Source organism: Mustela putorius, unplaced genomic scaffold, assembly GCF_011764305.1.
Source record: "Mustela putorius furo isolate JIRA1106 unplaced genomic scaffold, ASM1176430v1.1 tig00003972_pilon_pilon_pilon, whole genome shotgun sequence".
NCBI lineage: Eukaryota > Metazoa > Chordata > Mammalia > Carnivora > Mustelidae > Mustela > Mustela putorius.
In genome coordinates this window covers 15,435,942-15,453,265 of record NW_025422115.1, presented here as the reverse complement: position 1 = coordinate 15,453,265, position 17,324 = coordinate 15,435,942, and the positions used below count along the sequence as shown (strand labels likewise).

General features: G+C 45.3%; 1 protein-coding gene across 3 annotated transcripts in view; it reads right to left on the bottom strand.

The window, feature by feature from the left end:
• TMEM266 (transmembrane protein 266) overlaps positions 1-17,324 on the bottom strand; it is a 113,136-nt gene that overhangs the window by 59,249 nt on the left and 36,563 nt on the right. For 2 of the 3 annotated variants that reach the window (XM_004758494.3, XM_004758491.3), the window contains exons 2-4: positions 11,958-12,098; positions 9,090-9,220; positions 5,254-5,442 (exon numbers count right to left, since the gene is read on the bottom strand). In XM_004758494.3, the coding sequence (XP_004758551.1) occupies positions 5,254-5,442; positions 9,090-9,127 (227 nt within the window). In that variant the 5' untranslated portion in view covers positions 9,128-9,220; positions 11,958-12,098. The remainder of the gene's footprint in view (positions 1-5,253; positions 5,443-9,089; positions 9,221-11,957; positions 12,099-17,324) is intronic. The other variant, XM_004758493.3, reaches the window with a different exon arrangement.

Below are 17,324 nucleotides of genomic sequence, written 5' to 3'. Positions count from 1 at the left end.
GCAAGGTGTGCCAGCCTCCCTGTGGATTAGATTGGACAGCTGCTGCTAGAGGGGTGAAGGTCAGCAGCAAACAGGACCAGAGCTGTGGCTGTAAGCAGAGCCAATTCTGGGTTCACAGATAGTATAGGGTGGGCTGGGGCTGGTGGGGGGAGGCTGTTCTTCCCCACCTGGCGTGGAGCCCACACTGCATGGGTACCTGTGGTTCTGGGGTTTCTGAAGCTCCTGAACTGACAAACATTGCCACAATAGGCATTGCTGGTGGCAGTGGGTTCAAGGGCTGTGGACATGGATGAGAAGGAGCCAGAGCAGGCGAGGAGGAAGGACACAAACTCCAGTGTGACCACAGCTGACTGACTAGCTTTACAGAGTTGTAGTCGCTCCTGTCAAGGTGGCAAGGTAGCTCAGAGTCATTCGAAATGAGCCAAAATACACATGTGATTCATTTTGGCAGGAACGGGTCAGGAGGCCAGGCAGCTAGGTATAGATCCACTGATGGGAGCTACAGAAAATGCATTTTGGGAAAAGACCGCTCAGGTTCAGATTTGGGTTTAAGGTGGCCAGAAGTCCTGGAGTGGCAGGTTGTGGCTCCCCAGGCTGCACTTGGGTGCTGTTACTGAGACGGCTCTTTTTAGCAATGAAGTGTATGGAGACAAGAACTCTCCTGTCAAATACGCAGACGACTCAGGAGAAGAATAGACTATTCCACGGATACTTGTTAGGATTCTGAGGTGTGTTTGGAATCCCGGTGAAGATGTCCAGGAAGTGGTTGGATATGAGCCGGTAGACTGAGAGAGAAATCTGCACTAGAGACATGGCTTTCAAAGTGCAAGCTGAAAAATATTCAGTTATGGGACTGGATGAAAGTAGAGAGAAAATGACCAAAGACAGAAAATGAAGAGCCCCAACCCTGAGGGACCAAGCAGAGAAAGAATAAGTTTTAAAAGGCTTAGAAGGGCCAGAGGGGCGGGAAGAAATCAGGAGAGTGTGGTAGAGCAGCAGACCCAGGGAGGCTGGGTTTGAAGAGGGAGGAAGTGGCTGCTCGTTTCCAGTCCTGGCCAGAGGATAACCTAAGGGCCCCAGCAACACGGGACAGTCCACTACGCAGATGGGGCTCAAGCTGGACTGCGCAGGCTGAGGAATGACTGGGAGGAAAAGGGACGTGGCCAGTGTAGATGAGGCTTTCAGGAAGTTTGACCACGAAGAGGAGAGAGAGGGTGGCAGCTAAAGGGGACATGGAGTCAAGGGAGAATGTGAGACCAGAGTGCGTGGTGAATCAGGGTGAGAATGTAACTGATGGAAACACATACAGAAGGTGGGAGGGGAAGGGGATCAGAGGTCCGAGACGAGGGGGGCCCTTGAAGGAGCAGGGGGCCTGAGGGATGGGGTGCAGGCCCACTGGAACAATTTCTGTTTCCTGAAGAAGGAACAGAGGAGGTCATCTGCTGAAGGCAGGCGGGGGCAATCTGAGATGAGCACCTGGGACCAGGAGTGCCTGCCAGCCAGGACCACAGGGGGACATGGTCAGGCAGAACCGAGAGGCAAGTTGAGAGTAGAGACGTTGAGTCTTGGGGATGTGCTATTATGGGTCGAATATCTGTACCCCCCTCCCCCCATGTTATATTGAAGCCTTAACCTCTTGTGTGATAGTATTTGAAGGTGGGCCTCTGGGAGGTGATCAGGTTTACATGAGGCCAGGGAGGGGCCTGCAGGGTGGAAACACTGGGGTGGGTATGTGTTGTAGGGAGCGCTGTGTGTTGTGGAAGACTGATGAATCACAGACCTGTACCCGCGAAACCAATAATATATTACATGTTAGTAATAAAGAAATAAAATACAATAAAAAAAGAAGAGGTGGAGTCCAGAGCTCGCATTCTCCCTCTACCCACATGTAATGTGTTAAGGCCATGTGAGGACAGAGCAAGAAGGCGGCCATCTATAAGCGGAAGCGTCCCTGCCAACCACAACTCTGCTGGCACCTTTATCATGGACTTCTGTCTCCTAGAACTGTGAGAAGATAACATTTCTGATGTTTAAGGCACCAGTCTTTTGTTGTGGCAGCCTGAGCTGACAAAGGTGCCAATCTGCACAGATGGCTGGTTCTCCTCCCCGAGCCCTCCGCAGCCTGGGTGTGGAAGCGCAGAGAGCAGAGTGGAGAGCTGCGGTCTGGGCTGCGCTAAGCAGGCACATGAGAAGGACTACAGGCTCTTAGGAAAGGCAGGGAGCTTGGTGGGGACGGGCTCTTCCCCATGGCTGGGGGCTTACCCACATCACAGCGACTGCTGCTTCACATGGCTTTCATGGGCAAAAGATATCTGATGCCTCAGTGGTGTCACGTGGGCAAGCCATGTTAACCACAGTCACAGCTGTGATGTTGTAAAGGGTCAGGTGACAAACAGAAGCTCAGTGGTACTACTCTGGCTCAGGAGCCAGGAGATCAGGCTCTGTTTCAGAGTCTGCTGCTGTGTGACCGTGGGCAAGTTCCTTGTACTCTCTGGACTCTAGAATATTAGAATACTTAGCATAGATGTTTCCTATAGGTCTTTTCCAGCTCTAACGTTTTCGGATTCTGGGTATTGTAAAAGCATTGAGACATCATTGAGTTCAAAACTCAATAGCAGGGCAGTGGGGTCCCTAAACATATTCTTGCTGGGATCCCTGAGGTCTCCTCTTCCTACAGACAACATTGATGTCTCTATATCACACTTCCTCTGGCAGTTTTAAAAAAGACATAACAAGCCCAGAATGGGAGTCACCCATGCTAAGCCCCACATCAGTAATCTGAGATTTTAACACTTAACGTAATTGTAGCTTCAGCCTCTCCCAGGAATATAATCTTTAAGCAGTCCCCCTGGAATTCCCTGGTCAGCACCAGTGAGGTCATCTTGCTTACAGACCCTGCCATCCCGCATGGAAGGAGGCCTTGCCCGAACAAACCACTCTTTCCTGGAATAACTCTCCTGCGCTGCCTCCTGTCTGGCAAAGTCTTTCGTGTCGTTCAGCTCCTCAGACCTCCTTTCTATCTGCTAGATGGCATGGCACCTGATTCATGAATAACTGAATAAAAGCCAGTTAGATCTTCAAATTTACTCAACCAAATTTTGTTTGTTAACAGCAAGAAGAGGTATTTTTGAAGACTTATGTCACACCTTTTGGAAGGTTGACCCAAACAGTAGGTAGTGTTGTTTTGCAGTGTTTCAGAAAAGGCCAGCTTGGATTTTCTGGGAAACCCCAGGAAATGCAGCAAGAGCCAAGAAGCCTTGTGAAGACAGGCCTGGCCCCTCCACAGTGTGCTTTTGTTTCACTTCCTCTTCTCCTGGCTTCTGCCCCATGCCTGCTCTTCCTTCCTCCAGGAAGCCCTCTGAAAGCCAGGGCAATTCCTCACCCAAGAGCTCGAGCAACCTGCAAATCCCTTCCCCGGCTGCTTCCTATTGACCCAACAGGAGCAGCTTTCTGGGCACACCTGGAGGCTCAAATCAAATCAAGAGCCTCTCCGCCCGGCGCACTTCATTTGTACTCTCCCTAATCAAAAGAAACCTCGCAGGGGTCTAATTCAGGAGCACCGGGAATGACAAAGCAGGCCTCCCTTCGCCCTTCCTGGGGCAGGGAGGGAGCAGGCCAGCGAGTACTTGAGCCCGGAGGCTGCCCATGGGCACACTACCTCAAGCCAGAACCCTTAGAGGTCTTCCTGCCCCCCGTTTCTCTCCACACCTTCTGACCACAGACCTGAAAAGGGCCTTGCTAACACTGGCTCGGGCTGAGCGCAAAACGGGTCCTTGGGAAAGATGGGGGATTTGTTACCGGCCGCACTACCACTTCTGACCACCAGAATGCAGTAACACAGAGACAGGGTGCTCAGGGAAGTACCCAACCTAAGTTGTGAAAATGCAAGGCTTTTTCAAAACCGATTAATTTCAAGGCTGCAGCAGCAAAGCATTAAACCAGAAACAGGGCCTGTGCAACAGCACAGGCTGCAGGACTTGACACTGGCCCTGACTTGGAGCCTCAAGGATCTGGAGATCCAGGAGCCAGCCCTGCCCTCAGACAGGTGCCGACAGTGCTCAAGGGTGCCAGGCATCCCCTCACTATCTCCACCTGCTTGCCTGCCCCTTTCCCCCAATATCCTCCTGACTCAACTACGCACAATACCTAGAGAAAATTATATTTTCAGAGAAAGCCCTAAGGGTGCAGTTTTTGCAAAAGGTGTATGGTTTCACAATTATTAGGAAATTTCTCTGGGGAAATGGGAGAGCCCCTATGGGAAACAAACACAGAAAATCCAAGCTCTGCAAATTTTAACTTTAACTAAGCCCTCTCATTTGCTTCTAAAACAACCCAGCAACCCTTCATTTTTATATTCAAAGCAGCCTGCATGTTCCACACTATGGACAGGTACCTGAGCAAGAAGAGTGGCCCAGAAGTAGCTCCAAAGGTCCTAGCCAATGTTTATAATTCTCTAAGAGCAACAGGATGGGGCTGAGAAAAGTCTGACCTGCTGGGAGACCCTAGTACCTGTTCCCATCTTTCAGGTTCCGCTACATAAAAGGGGAGCATTGAACTGGTGTGTCTCCCTGCCTCATTCAGCTCTAACACCCATTCACCTTCAGAAGGTTTGTAAGACAGACCAGGCTAATGAGAAATTCACTGGGGAACAAAGGCATCCAACCTGCTTGACAAGCTAAGTAGGAGTCGGTAGCGGCCACTCGTCTGAATCAAGGACTAGCATATCCTACATGTCCTTGCTGAAAAGAGAGCAGCTAATGTCTGCATAGTTCCCAGCTAAATGCTGCTAAATTCCCTTACACACTCAGCATGTTACTGTGTGCAGAATGCTTTCTTCCCAGCCTCTTCCCTGGGCATAATAATAATAATAATAATAATTATGGGCATTGCGGTCCAAGTCCACCCCATATGGGATCTGTGAACTTGGGCCAGTCGCTAATCCCTATGGGTCTCCTGATTCCCAAATGTACAGCAAGGAGGTTGGATGGGCCATTAATGAGCAATTCAGTCCTAAAACAATGTTATGAATCTCTGAGTTTCAAGCAAATGTCACATAAGAGGTTGTCTAGCAGAACAGATATTTCTGTGCCCAAAGCATTTTTCTGAGGAAGCAATGTCTGAGGAGAAAACGAGCTTGGGTGGTTGATGTGAACTTCTGATCTCTAATCTCTGTGCTGCCTCATTGAGGTACCCATGGAAACTCGGGGGATTATGCAAGAGCCTTCTTAGCTACTCAAAACTCCCGGCACCTACCCTTCTCTTTGGTAATCTTCGTCCAGATTTGACAGGAGCTGTGAGCCTGCCGTGGAGAGGTCAACCGCAGCCAGGGGCAGGTCACGATAGGCAAAGTTCACCAGCTGCACGGGAGCAATGCTCTTGGTTTCTTCGTCTACTTGTTGGGAGATGATCTCAACTTCAGAAATTCCTCCTTCTATGGCAGGCCTGAGTTGGGGAGAAGAGCGATAGGGCAGTCAACCTTCAGGAGCAAAGTAATTCTTCTACTCTCCAAGGGAAGCAAGAAGAATGCATCAGAATCCATGTGCTGGGGGTGAGTGGAGGAAGCTTGAGGTCGCCAGTCCTCCACACTGGCCACCCAAGGGACTAGATTGAAGCCCCTGTCTCTTCCACCAGTTGGAGAATGGTGGAGGAAGGCTAGGAGGAATTGCTCACATCTGCAAATAGGAGCTATGGAGGTAGGATCCTTATCAAGGGGGCTATAGACCCAGATCGAAATTCTGCCCACCAGCAAAATCAGGGGTTAGACTTTTCAGACATTTTTGGTTCCTTTACTTTATATGGGAGTAATATATATTTTTTTCTTTTAAGATTTATTTATTTGAGAGAGAGAGAGAGAACACAAGCAAGGGGAGGGGCAAAGAGAGACAGAGGGGAAGCCAATTCCCTGCTGAGTGGGGTGCCCAATCTGGGGCTCCGTCTCAGGGCCCCTGAGATTGTGACCTGAGCCAAAACCCAAGAGTCAAATGCTTAACTGACTGAACCACCAAGGCGACCCGAAGTAATAAACTCTTTTTAAACTGTCTCCTGGGTTTCTCTGTAAAGGTTCTCTGAAATGTTCCTACTCTCTGTACCACAATAGAGGGAAGAGGCTTCTGTATGTGACTGGATGTCCTTCTGGTGGTTGGGGAACGGACCGGGAGAGACCGTGTGGGCCTTGGACAGTGAGGACAGAAGAGGACAGCTGTCCCTGGCTGCCACTTTCTTCCTACATGAAATGGTCCTATTACATCTCCCCTTTTAAGGCTGAGAATAGAAAATGGAGGCCACTTGATCAAACTTCCATGGAGCTGCCTGTCGCCTACATCACGGCATGCTCCCATCACTGTGGGCCCCTGTCACTGCGTGCCCTCATCACTGTGTGCCCATGTCACTGAGGGCCCACGTCACTGCTCCCAGCGGATGTGTGGCAGTCTGCCTGGCATGGAGACCACAGGGAGCCACTACTGACATCAGGAGGACTGGAGGATTACATATCCGGCAGCGTGGCAGTGTCCTGTCCAAACACCAGCAGAGACCCTGCGGAGAGATGCTGGGTAAGAGCACTTTGGTTTAACTTCCTGGGGTGCCATCTTTGGTCCCCCAACACATCCCTGACCCTCTCTTAACCTGTAGAATCTGAGGGGCTCGGTCTTATGCTTCTGGCTAAACAATGAAGGTCAGAAAGAAAAATGGCACGAGTGGAGAGGAGTAGAGATGAAATATCTGGGGGAACATCGAGAGGCCAGTTTTAAAACTGGGGTGGCAGTCAGTCTTGGTGCTGCTCTTGGGCTCTGGTGCTGACTCCGATGCTGACGTCCCTGGGGCTTTTCTGGAGCCTCAGTTTTTCCAACTGAAACACAAGGAGGTGAAACAGAGGCTTCCTAAGGGCCATTCATTTTCACCCTAGTGTCTGATGTGGAGAAGAGACATGGACCTTAGCGGAGGAACTCTGCAGTGACTAGTCCCTACACGTGGGCGGGGATCTCTAAGTTCCAGACTTTTCCTTCCCAACCATCACTGAATTCTAACCAGTCATACACAGCGGCAGTTATCGAGGAAGTTTAGAGCTGAATCTGCCTGCTGTCTCTTGCTTGAATCATCCAGATAACTGAGGAAAAAGTGGGATTTTTATCTGAATGCCACGGGTTGGCAGCCTAAACCACCTGGATTCACCAAGTAATTTCCAGCGCCCCAATTCTCTTTGGTAGGGCTTATTTAAACCTTGGCTTTTTCCTACCTGTCAAGCACAGAGAGTAGTACTCATCATTGTGTGACATTTACAAAATGCCTCAAGATCTTCAGGGAGAACAGTCATAGGATGTGAGGCTTCTGTGTTTCTCAACAATTGAAATAAAAATGTGGGTGTTTGGTAGGAAATCCTGGCTCCTCCAGGTGTTTCCAAAAAATTGATGCTGAGTTGAGTTTGTTCTCTTTTCTTCTGGGCTACTCACGGAAGCTACAGGTGGCTTACTGGACACAGAGAACTTTCTGATCCATGGGCTGTTCAGAGGGCTGGAGTGAATTTCTGAGACTAACAGGATGTGGCTTTGAGCAGCAGGGGACAGACTACTTCAGCCTTCCTGACTTTTTGCAGTTTCCCCCTTGCCAGTGGTTACAGCAGCTCAGCACCATTTCTGCTTGTGTGGTCATCTCCGTAGGAGAAAACAAGGCCTCCCTAGGTGAGAGCGAAGGTCCCACAGTTCATAGTCTGGGTGTTGAGACTAGACTCTGATCTCAGATATGAAGAACACTATGATGGACAATGTGCATTAATGTGCATTAATCCATTCTTCAGCCTCTCCTTTCAACCATGGGACCCTGCAGAGCTCCTCCCATCAGAAGGAAGACTGTGATTCTCCACCCTCGATGCTGGGCTCAGTTTTATGATTTGTTTTGGTCAAGGGGATGTTAGCAGACATGACATAGGCAGAAACATGAAAAGGAGCTTCAATTTCTCCTGTAACTCCAATATTGCCATTGGAAGGTGACCAGCCTAGCCTAAGGGAGGATGAGCAGAGCCCAGTTTTATGCAGATCAGCTGACAGCAAGCCAAGCCCCATGTCGAAGAGTGATTCCAGATCGGCAGCTATCTAGCTGGCTACCCCACACATGGAGGAATAAAAACTGACTGCTGTATTCTACACAGGTTCCAGAGCTCATTGTTACACAGCATTACTGTGGGCAAGAGATAATGGGTTCCTGCTCCATGACGACAGCAGCCAGCCCCATAGCTAGGCAGGCTGGGGCCATGCAGTGTGACAGAAAGAATGCTGTTCCCATCTTGGTATTTTTGCCAGTGAGTTGCAAAACACAAAATAAGTGTTTTGTGTTTTTGCTAGTGTTTGGTAAGAAGTGGTGGTCCACATGGCATCTCAGATTTGGGAAATGAAAGCACTTCTGCCTTCAGAGTTCTGCTCTCAAAGCCTGCTTTTAGAAACCCTCTCATGATTTCTAAAACTTCCTTGCAATTCCCATTTTGTTAATTCACCTTAAGCATGTCCTAATCTTCCTGAGGTTTGCTTTTGAAGTTTTCCCCAGTTTCTATGGCATCCTGCTAAAGGAAGTGTGTATAGTGAATCAGAAGATCCTTGTCTTTTTTTTTTTTTTAATATTTTATTTATTTATTTGACAGACAGAAATCACAAGTAGGCAGAGAGGCAGGCAGAGAGAAAGAAGGAAGCAGGCTCCCTGCTGAGCAAAGAGCCCAATGCAGGGCTCGACCCCAGGACCCTGGGATCATGACCTGAGCCGAAGGCAGAAGCTTTAACCCACTGAGCCACCCAGGAGCCCCAGAAGATCCTTGTCTTAAGGAAGATTTATAGCAACAGTTTTGGGCTACAGAATTCCTCTGCTTTTTTAAACCAAAAAAAAAGTGATGATATCAGTCAGGAAACTCAGAGAAAGAGATGATTTTTTTTTTTTTTTTTTGAAAGAGCTGATTTTTAACATGTCATTTTAACTTTGGGCTTGAGGGCAAAATTGCCTGGAGCTCCTCCATCTTCCCAGGGCTGAGGAAGGAGCTCCTGGTTGCGCCCATGATTCTGAGGTACTAACTCATCATCCCCAGAGCAGAGATCCTGCCTGTTACTTACTGTGGATTGGTCATGTTGAAAGATGCTCCCAGAGCCATGGGTTTTCTTGGTGTCTACTGGGGGTCAGCCGTCTTGAAGCCTGCTGTCAGCATTGCTAAACGTGAGTTCTTATAAGACTTACAGAATGGTACCTTGAAAACAAATAATTGAATGGTAGGAATTTATTACACTCAGATGTCGAACCTAAGTCCTCCTAAACTCGTCTAAAAATAGAAGTCCTTAGAACTTTCTTCAATATAGCACTTTTCTTCAAAGTTATGTTTGAACAAAGTATATGTTGAACAGATTCGTACAATTATGTTCTTGTGGGTAAGAACAGGCAGAATTACTCTCCATTTTAGAGATGAATAAATATGTCCAAAGTGACAAAATCACTTTTCTGTGTCACACATAGATGACAGAAGAAACCAGACTGGACCCCAGGTTTTCTAAATTTTTATCTATCGTTCTTTCCACTTTTCCAGCATGTGTAAGCAAACCAGGGTAATTTTATACTCCAGCTTTAGGAATCTCAAAAATCTCAAATGCTTTCCCACGAGAGAGGCAGCACATCCCGGAGTCAGACTGCCTGGGGTCAGAGCTTGGCTCCCACTTATTAGCCTTGTCACCTTGGGTAAATTACTTAACCCCTTTGTCCTTAGTTTCTCCACCTAAAAGGTAAGAGTGATAATAGAACTAACTAACTGATTAATGCATATGAAACACTTAGAATAGCGCCTGGTGTGTAGTGCTGGCTTTTATTATCGCAAGTATTATTTAATCAATTTAAGTTGTATGGTCTGTTGAATCTGAGCACATTCCGAAGCATGTGGACAGCTGGGTGTAAGATTTCCTCTTAAAATCTGGACTAAATAAACAGAATACATTTTTCTATAAACCAGCACCATGGCACTACCTGGACGTCTTCTAAGATACAGTAACAATCTGGCAGAGGGTACACAAAGAGACAGAGCTGGGTTCTGGGTGATTCTGTACACGTTACAAGGGAGGCTGCTTCAAGGGGCAATTCTTGTGGATACTGCATTCTGCTGCAAACTGCCTTTGCTGCAAGACATCACCATGAGAGAGAGCCCCTCTCCCAGTCCCAAAGCTCAGCAAGCAGAGACACTTGAACCCGAGAGACAAAAGAAGTATGACATCACGTAAAAGGCATAGGCACTCCCAGGACCAGAAGATGGATAGTAAATCTGCAAACTGGGGAAGCTCCCTGAAGTTCTGTATAATTAAGAAATGACAGCTGAAGTTTAAGGTAATTGAGGAAATCTTGGGAATGTCTTAGTGCAACTGGAGGAGAGATAGAGAACTTTCTAAAATTAGAAGGACCTTAATATATGAGGCCACTGTTTCCACAACAGCTGTACGAGGGGCCCAAAAAGCAAGAGATGAGGGCAGGGAGAATTTGGAGAGGGGTTTTGTAAACACCCCCTGCTGAGGGTTTCCCCTTACCTTAGTATACCTTAGTAAGAAGGTTCTAAACACTAGAATCAAAACTCTCCTTTACCAGTATTTGGAATTGGGTATTAATTGTACAGTAAGCTTTTTATGGGTGTGCATCCTATAATAGAGACATATTCGGTCTTAATCTTTTCTGTTCTTAATCTTCTCTGTTCTCTGCCTCAGTGATATCAGGCTCAGGGTATGCACAAATGGGAGACCATGTGAGCAATGACCTCTTTAAGAATGGTGTTTTAACAAGCTGTATTCCCTAGTGAGCACTCTACAGGCTGCAAAAAGTTATCAGCCCTGTGAAAGATATAAAAGGAAGATCTTTGCATTTATGGACCTCCCAGTCTGGTTGGGCTGTCAAGTTTGAAACACATAAAATTCAAAAATTTGTGTGCCCCTAGTCATGAAGAATGAGCAAAAACTGGGAGTTCTGTAAGTAATAAAGATGAACTACTGTGCTAATATAATATGGCCGGTATAAAATAGAAACAGAAATGAAAATGACTTTTAAAGATTCTTGGACTATTTGGGAAGGAAAACTTCAAATATATAGAATTATAAAGAATTACAGAATGAATTTCTAGCTATCCATCACCCAACTTCAACAGTTATCAATTCATGGATAGTCTTGTGTTCTCCATATCCCTGTCCATCCCCACCCCTCATGATTATGTCATTTCAATCATCTGTAAAAGTTTCAATATGTAGCTTAAAGAATAAGGATTCCCTTTAAAAGACATAACCACAAAACTATCACTGCTCCTAAGTCAGCAATATTTTCTTAACATTATTAAATATCCAGGCATTGTTTACATTTCTCCATTTATCCTATAGTTTTTAAGGTTTGTTGAATCAGAAGCCAACATTATGATTGGTTAATATGACCCTTAATTCTCAATGAATATGTAGGTTATCCCCTCTATACAATGTTTCTTCCTGCAATTTATTGGAAAAGCTGGGTCATTTGTCCTGGAAAGTTTCCCAGTCTGGATTATGGTAACTGTATCCCTTTCATGCCATGATTCTGTCCTCTACCTTTCCTGCAAATTTTAGTTAATCTACAGGGACTTTAATCAGATTCAGTTTTCTTTTCTTCTTTTTTTTTTTTTGGCAAGACTATGTAGGCAGTGTTATGACTTTCCTTAGGAGATACATGTCTTCTTGTTCTTCTTTTCATGATAGTAATAGTCATTGGTGATCACTTCCTAGATCCATAAATTCATTAGGATTTGCAAAAGGGGTATATTGATTTTATCATGCCTTTGCCATTTACCAGCTTATATGTAGACAAACTCTTCCTCATCAACTATTTGATTACCTACTTTAAGATACCTAAGATAACCTAAGATAGAAAAGGATAAATGCTTAACTTTTCCTTTTATTGACTGATTTTCAAAATTTGATTAATTGGTATCTTGTTACCTTCCAAACTCAGTCAACGAGGGTTTTGTTGTTGTTGTTTGTTTGCTTGTTTTTTTAATTTTCCACAGCATCATGGAATTAACTAACTTGGCAGGAGTTGAATGAAGGAACAGAATCCCTGGTAAGCGGGATGGTAGTTTCCTAAAAAACAGATACGGGGGTGGGTAAGAAATGATTGGCATCTCCAGTAGAAGGCAAAGATGAGGTAGGACAGAGAGTAAAACATATTTGGATGGGCAGTGAGTAGGCTGCTTCAGTTAGTGGTTTTGATCCTTAATAAGCAGCACATTTTAGAAAGCAAGCTCCCTGAAGGTGATATTATTTAAAAACAGTATTCTCCAAATAAAATAACCCCAAAGCACAAGCCTAGCACGAAGCAGGTGTAGTCTAGCACTCTATAAATGAACATTTGAAGTGCAAACCTGCTGTCTCATAAACCTGGTAGAAGCAGAAGAGAAAACCTGTTTTGGATTTACAGGGTCTGGCTATGGTGGGTAGTGAGGCTCCTTTTTTGACTTTAGTAAAATCCATGTGTTGCTCAACAGCCTTTGTAATTACCAATATCATTTGCTTGTTCCAGCCAGATTTGCAAAATTCAGGCTGGCATCCTAGGAATTTTAAAGCTGAAAAAGACTTCTAAGATCAAGTGGTCAGTTCCCTCACTTGTCAGGTGAAAAAGTCCGTAATACAGTTCACCTGCCAGCAGAGGCACCCTGGTCATCCCTTACTTGTGTATCAGCCCCTTGGCTTACGTGACCTGCTTTCATATGCATCCCACTGGTTTCCAAGTCTGGTTTACTCAGAATCACCTGGGGGCCTTTTGGAACGCATAAATTCATAGGCTATATTGCAGAACTGCTGAATCATAACTCTGCAGGTGGAGTTTGACAATCTTGAAGTTCCCCAGGTGTCTGACATGCAACCACTCCATTTGACTGACTATTATATATATCAATGGTTCTCAAACTTTCCATCATACCAGAATCACCCGGAAAACTACTGGCCCCATCCACAAACTTTCTAACTTAGTATGTTTAGGGTGGGAGCCTGAGATTCATGTTTTGAACAAATTCTGAGGGGATACTGTTTGCTGATCCATAGACCACATTTTGATCTTCTGAATCAGAAACTACTTGAGGTAAAGATGGACTTTAAAAAAAATTTTTTTTTAAATTTCTTTTCAGCATAACAGTATTCATTGTTTTTGCACCACACCCAGTGCTCCATGCAATCCGTGCCCTCTCTAATACCCACCACCTGGCTCCCCCAACCTCCCACCCCCCGCCCCTTCAAAACCCTCAGATTGTTTTTCAGAGTCCATAGTCTCTCATGGTTCACCTCCCCTTCCAATTTCCCTCAATTCCCTTCTCCTCTCCATCTCCCTTGTCCTCCATGTTATTTGTTAGGCTCCACAAATAAGTGAAACCATATGATAATGGTTGACTCTCTCTGCTTGACTTATTTCACTCAGCATATTCTCTTGCAGTCCTGTCCATGTTGCTACAAAAGTTGGGTATTCATCCTTTCTGATGGAGGCATAATACTCCAGAGTGTATATGGACCCCATCTTCCTTATCCATTCGTCCGTTGAAGGGCATCTTGGTTCTTTCCACAGTTTGGCAACCTCAATGGATAAAGATGGCCTTTTAATCCCTATTTTGCAGTCGGAGTGGACTGGTTGCAAAGCTTACATGATGGAGCTGTCAGCAGAATCTACCCTGGCCAGGTTCAAGGAGGCCAGGTTTATCAGTTGGAAATACTTTCATTTGCAATAACAGAATATCTGACTACCAGTGACTCAGGCAGTAAAGACTTTTAATAATCTTACCTTGCAAGAAGCCTGAAGGCAGTGGCTCTGAGATATCACCAAGGACTCAAACCCTTTCCATCCTTTCCCAATCCTCTGTGCATTACTCACACTTATTGCCCTACGGTTGCCAGAATGGCTGCTGTAGCTCCACCTTGCATGCCAGCTCCCCAACAGGAAGAGAGAACCAAAGGCTTTCTCCTCACAAAGTTCTGATCTTTTATTATGCAGGAATTATCTTTCCAAGCCCTCTAGCCAACATCTCCTGATATCTCCTTGGGCAGAGCTGGGTCACATGGTCACATGGCTGTGAAGAAGCCTGGGACAATGGGTAGCTGGCCAAAGGAATAAGGCCAGATAGGAGAGCCCAGTTCAGTCATAGTTCATCTCTTGGGGCTGGGCATATTGTTTCCATAAACAAATCTCCATTCTCTTCAGCAAGAAGTGGGAAGGAGCTGTTGCAGGTGTAACTAACTGTCTGCCAGGCCAGGTTGGGATACTTCTGATACAGTTCTGAGGCTCAGCTGCATAAGTTTCCTAGCTCTCCAAATAAGACTGACCAAATATTGGTAAGTGGGTGGCAGGAAATATAAAGGATGCACTCTCACAAAATTTCAGGGCTCTTTTATTTAGAAAGCATTGGATGTCTGAGGTTCAATTTTGACATCATCAAGCTTGTTGTAGAATCTGTTCCCAGAGAGAAGCCACTGAGCACTGGGGCACCTTTCACAGACTTTATGTTCCACACCCTCAGGAGGAGAAAGTTGTGTTTTTTGTGCCGAATGAGAAAAGTTTCTGTATAACAGCACAAAGTCATCCTTGTTGTTACCTTGACCCATTAATACCTTGCTCCATTAACAAGGAACTAAAATGAAGACAATCAATCATGTACCCAAGCCTTCTCCCACCGTAATCTCCAGTCTATTGCATAATTCTCAGCTATCAAATGAGTGGACAGGTAGCCCACAGTGGCTCTCTTTTCTAGGTGTAGTAAGTGTCCTGTGGATGCCTCTAACTTTCTATTGTATTTGCTCCTCTTCACTTAGTCATGCAGCCTATCAATTATTCTCAGTCTCACCAAGTATGGGAAACACAAAGCAAGATCACACAAAACTAGATCCCATCGTCCAGATTATTTGGATATTCCAGGAAGAAAATCAAGAGGACCAATATCATAACCTTTTCATTCCCCTCAATAATTTTTTCCTAACAAACATTCCCTAAATTGAACATTTCATGTCCCTGATGGACAAAGGATCCCCTCATGGCCTCCTTACCCCTAACTGGCCTGGATAGGAAAGAATGCCACTTAGCAGGCACTCCTCAGGCTGTCATTTTCCCTCTGGAACTCTGCAGAGCTTCTGGGAAACTCTATTATCTATGGTTTTGGGAAGTGCCAACAATGAGCAGGGGGTATAATGGTTGTCCCAATTACCCCTTACTGGATCAGGCAAATCTTAAGTATTTATGCCACACCTTGCAAATCCCCAAAGCAATATTTGCTTTATGTGATATTAACTAGATATAGTTAATTTTGCTGCTAAATCCTCATGACACCAGGTAAGTGACCATTCTTAGTTAAATGGAGGGAAAAAGTCCTCTTTCTTCAATACTTTCATACTACAAATGGTATGATGTAAAAGCGGCCCCCATTCTTTATCCTCCTATATCAATGCTTTGTTACAGCCTGTTTTTCTCCATCTCATGAGTCCTATGTTGAAATCCTAACCCCAGTCTGGTGGTATTAAGATGTGGGTCTTTGGATAGATCGTAGGGGTGGAGCCCTCATGAATTAGATTAGTACACTCATAGGAAGAGATTCTTGGCTATGTGAAGATTCAGCAAGAATACAGTTATCTGCAAACTAGGAAGAGAGCTCTCACCAGATACCATCTACCATCACCTATCCTGGACTACCCAGCCTCCAGAACAGAGAGAAAGAAATGTTTGTTGTTGAAGTCACCCAGTCTCTGGTATTCTGTTACAGCAGACTGAATGGACCAAGGTAGTCTCATAACTTTTCATTGCCCTGTCTCTGGGTTTAGCTATGTGACTGGATTTGTCCAAGTAGATTGGAGGTTATGATGGTTAATTTTATGTGTCAACTTGACACATAAAATGATATTTAAACATTACTTCTGGGTATGTCTGTGAGGGTGTGTCTGTATGTTTAAGGTTTTATTTATTTTAGAGAGAAAGAGAGAGAGAGTGTGTGTCTCTGTGTGTGTGTGTGTGTGAGAGAGAGAGAGAGAGAGAGCATGAGCAGAGGGAGAGGCAGAGAGAGAGGGAGAGGGAAAGAAACTCCAGCTGACTCCATGCCCAGCATAGAACTCAATGCAGGACTCAATTCTATAACCCCAAGACCACTACCTGAGCAGAAACCAAGAGTTAGATGCTTAATTAACTGAGCCACCCAGGCACCCCTGTGAAGGTGTTTTTGGATGAGATTAACATTTGAATTGGTATACTGAGTAGAGTAGTTTGCCCTCCCCAATACGGGTGGGCCTCGTCCAATCTGTTGAAGGCCTGAATAGAAGACTACAAGGTTGAATAAGAAAGAATTCTTTCTCTCTGCCTCACTGTCTTTGAGCTGGGACATCATCAGTCTTTTGCTCTCAGACTTAGACTCCAACTTATACCACTGGCTCTCCTGACTAGACTTTTCAGGTTCCATAATCAGCCAGCCCAATCACATGACCATGCTTCATGTTTGCTGATATATTGGGGAACTACAGAGAAACAGAATAAAAAATGGGCTGGCCCTCTTTCATGACAACATACACACTCGAGCTTGCCTGCTGCAGGACGTCCAGTCGCCTCAGTCAAGGCCTGCCAATGGCCAACTGCTCCCCTGAGTGAGCTCAGTCAAGACCAGAAGAAACACCCACCTGTGCCGAGCCTAAATTGCCAACCCAGACTCATGAGCTAAATAAAGTTTTTTTTTTTTAAATTCATTATTCAGTTCTTTATTAGCATCTTCCATGTTCCAGGAATAATACCAGACATTGACATTATCATGATAAATGAGACATGGTCACTATACTCCAGAAACTTGTGGGCTAGTGATAGAGACAGAAAGACATAGATAGACAGATGCATAGATGGAAATTAAAATTCAAAAAGGTGAGAATTATGAAACATTACAAGAGTGTTTTCAAAGCTCTGAACCTCTTCATAAATATTAAGCAACTAATGATTCCTCACACTGGCAGGCACAATCCCCTCTACTTTCAGCCATCTTTCAAGGAAAGGTTTGTTTTTTTTAAGCCCACCAAGTTTTGGGGGTATTAAATTATGTGGTATTATTGTGGCAATAGATCACTGATACATTATAGACAAATGTCCACTGCAACACATAAAATACAAAGATGTATATATATATATATATTTAAAGATTTTATTTATTTATTTGACAGAGAGAGTGAGCACAGGCAGATAGAGTGGCAGGCAGAGGGAGAAGCAGGCTCCCTGCCGAGCAAGGAGCCCGATGCGGGACTCGATCCCAGGACGCTGGGATCATGACCTGAGCCGAAGGCAGCTGCCCAACCAACTGAGCCACC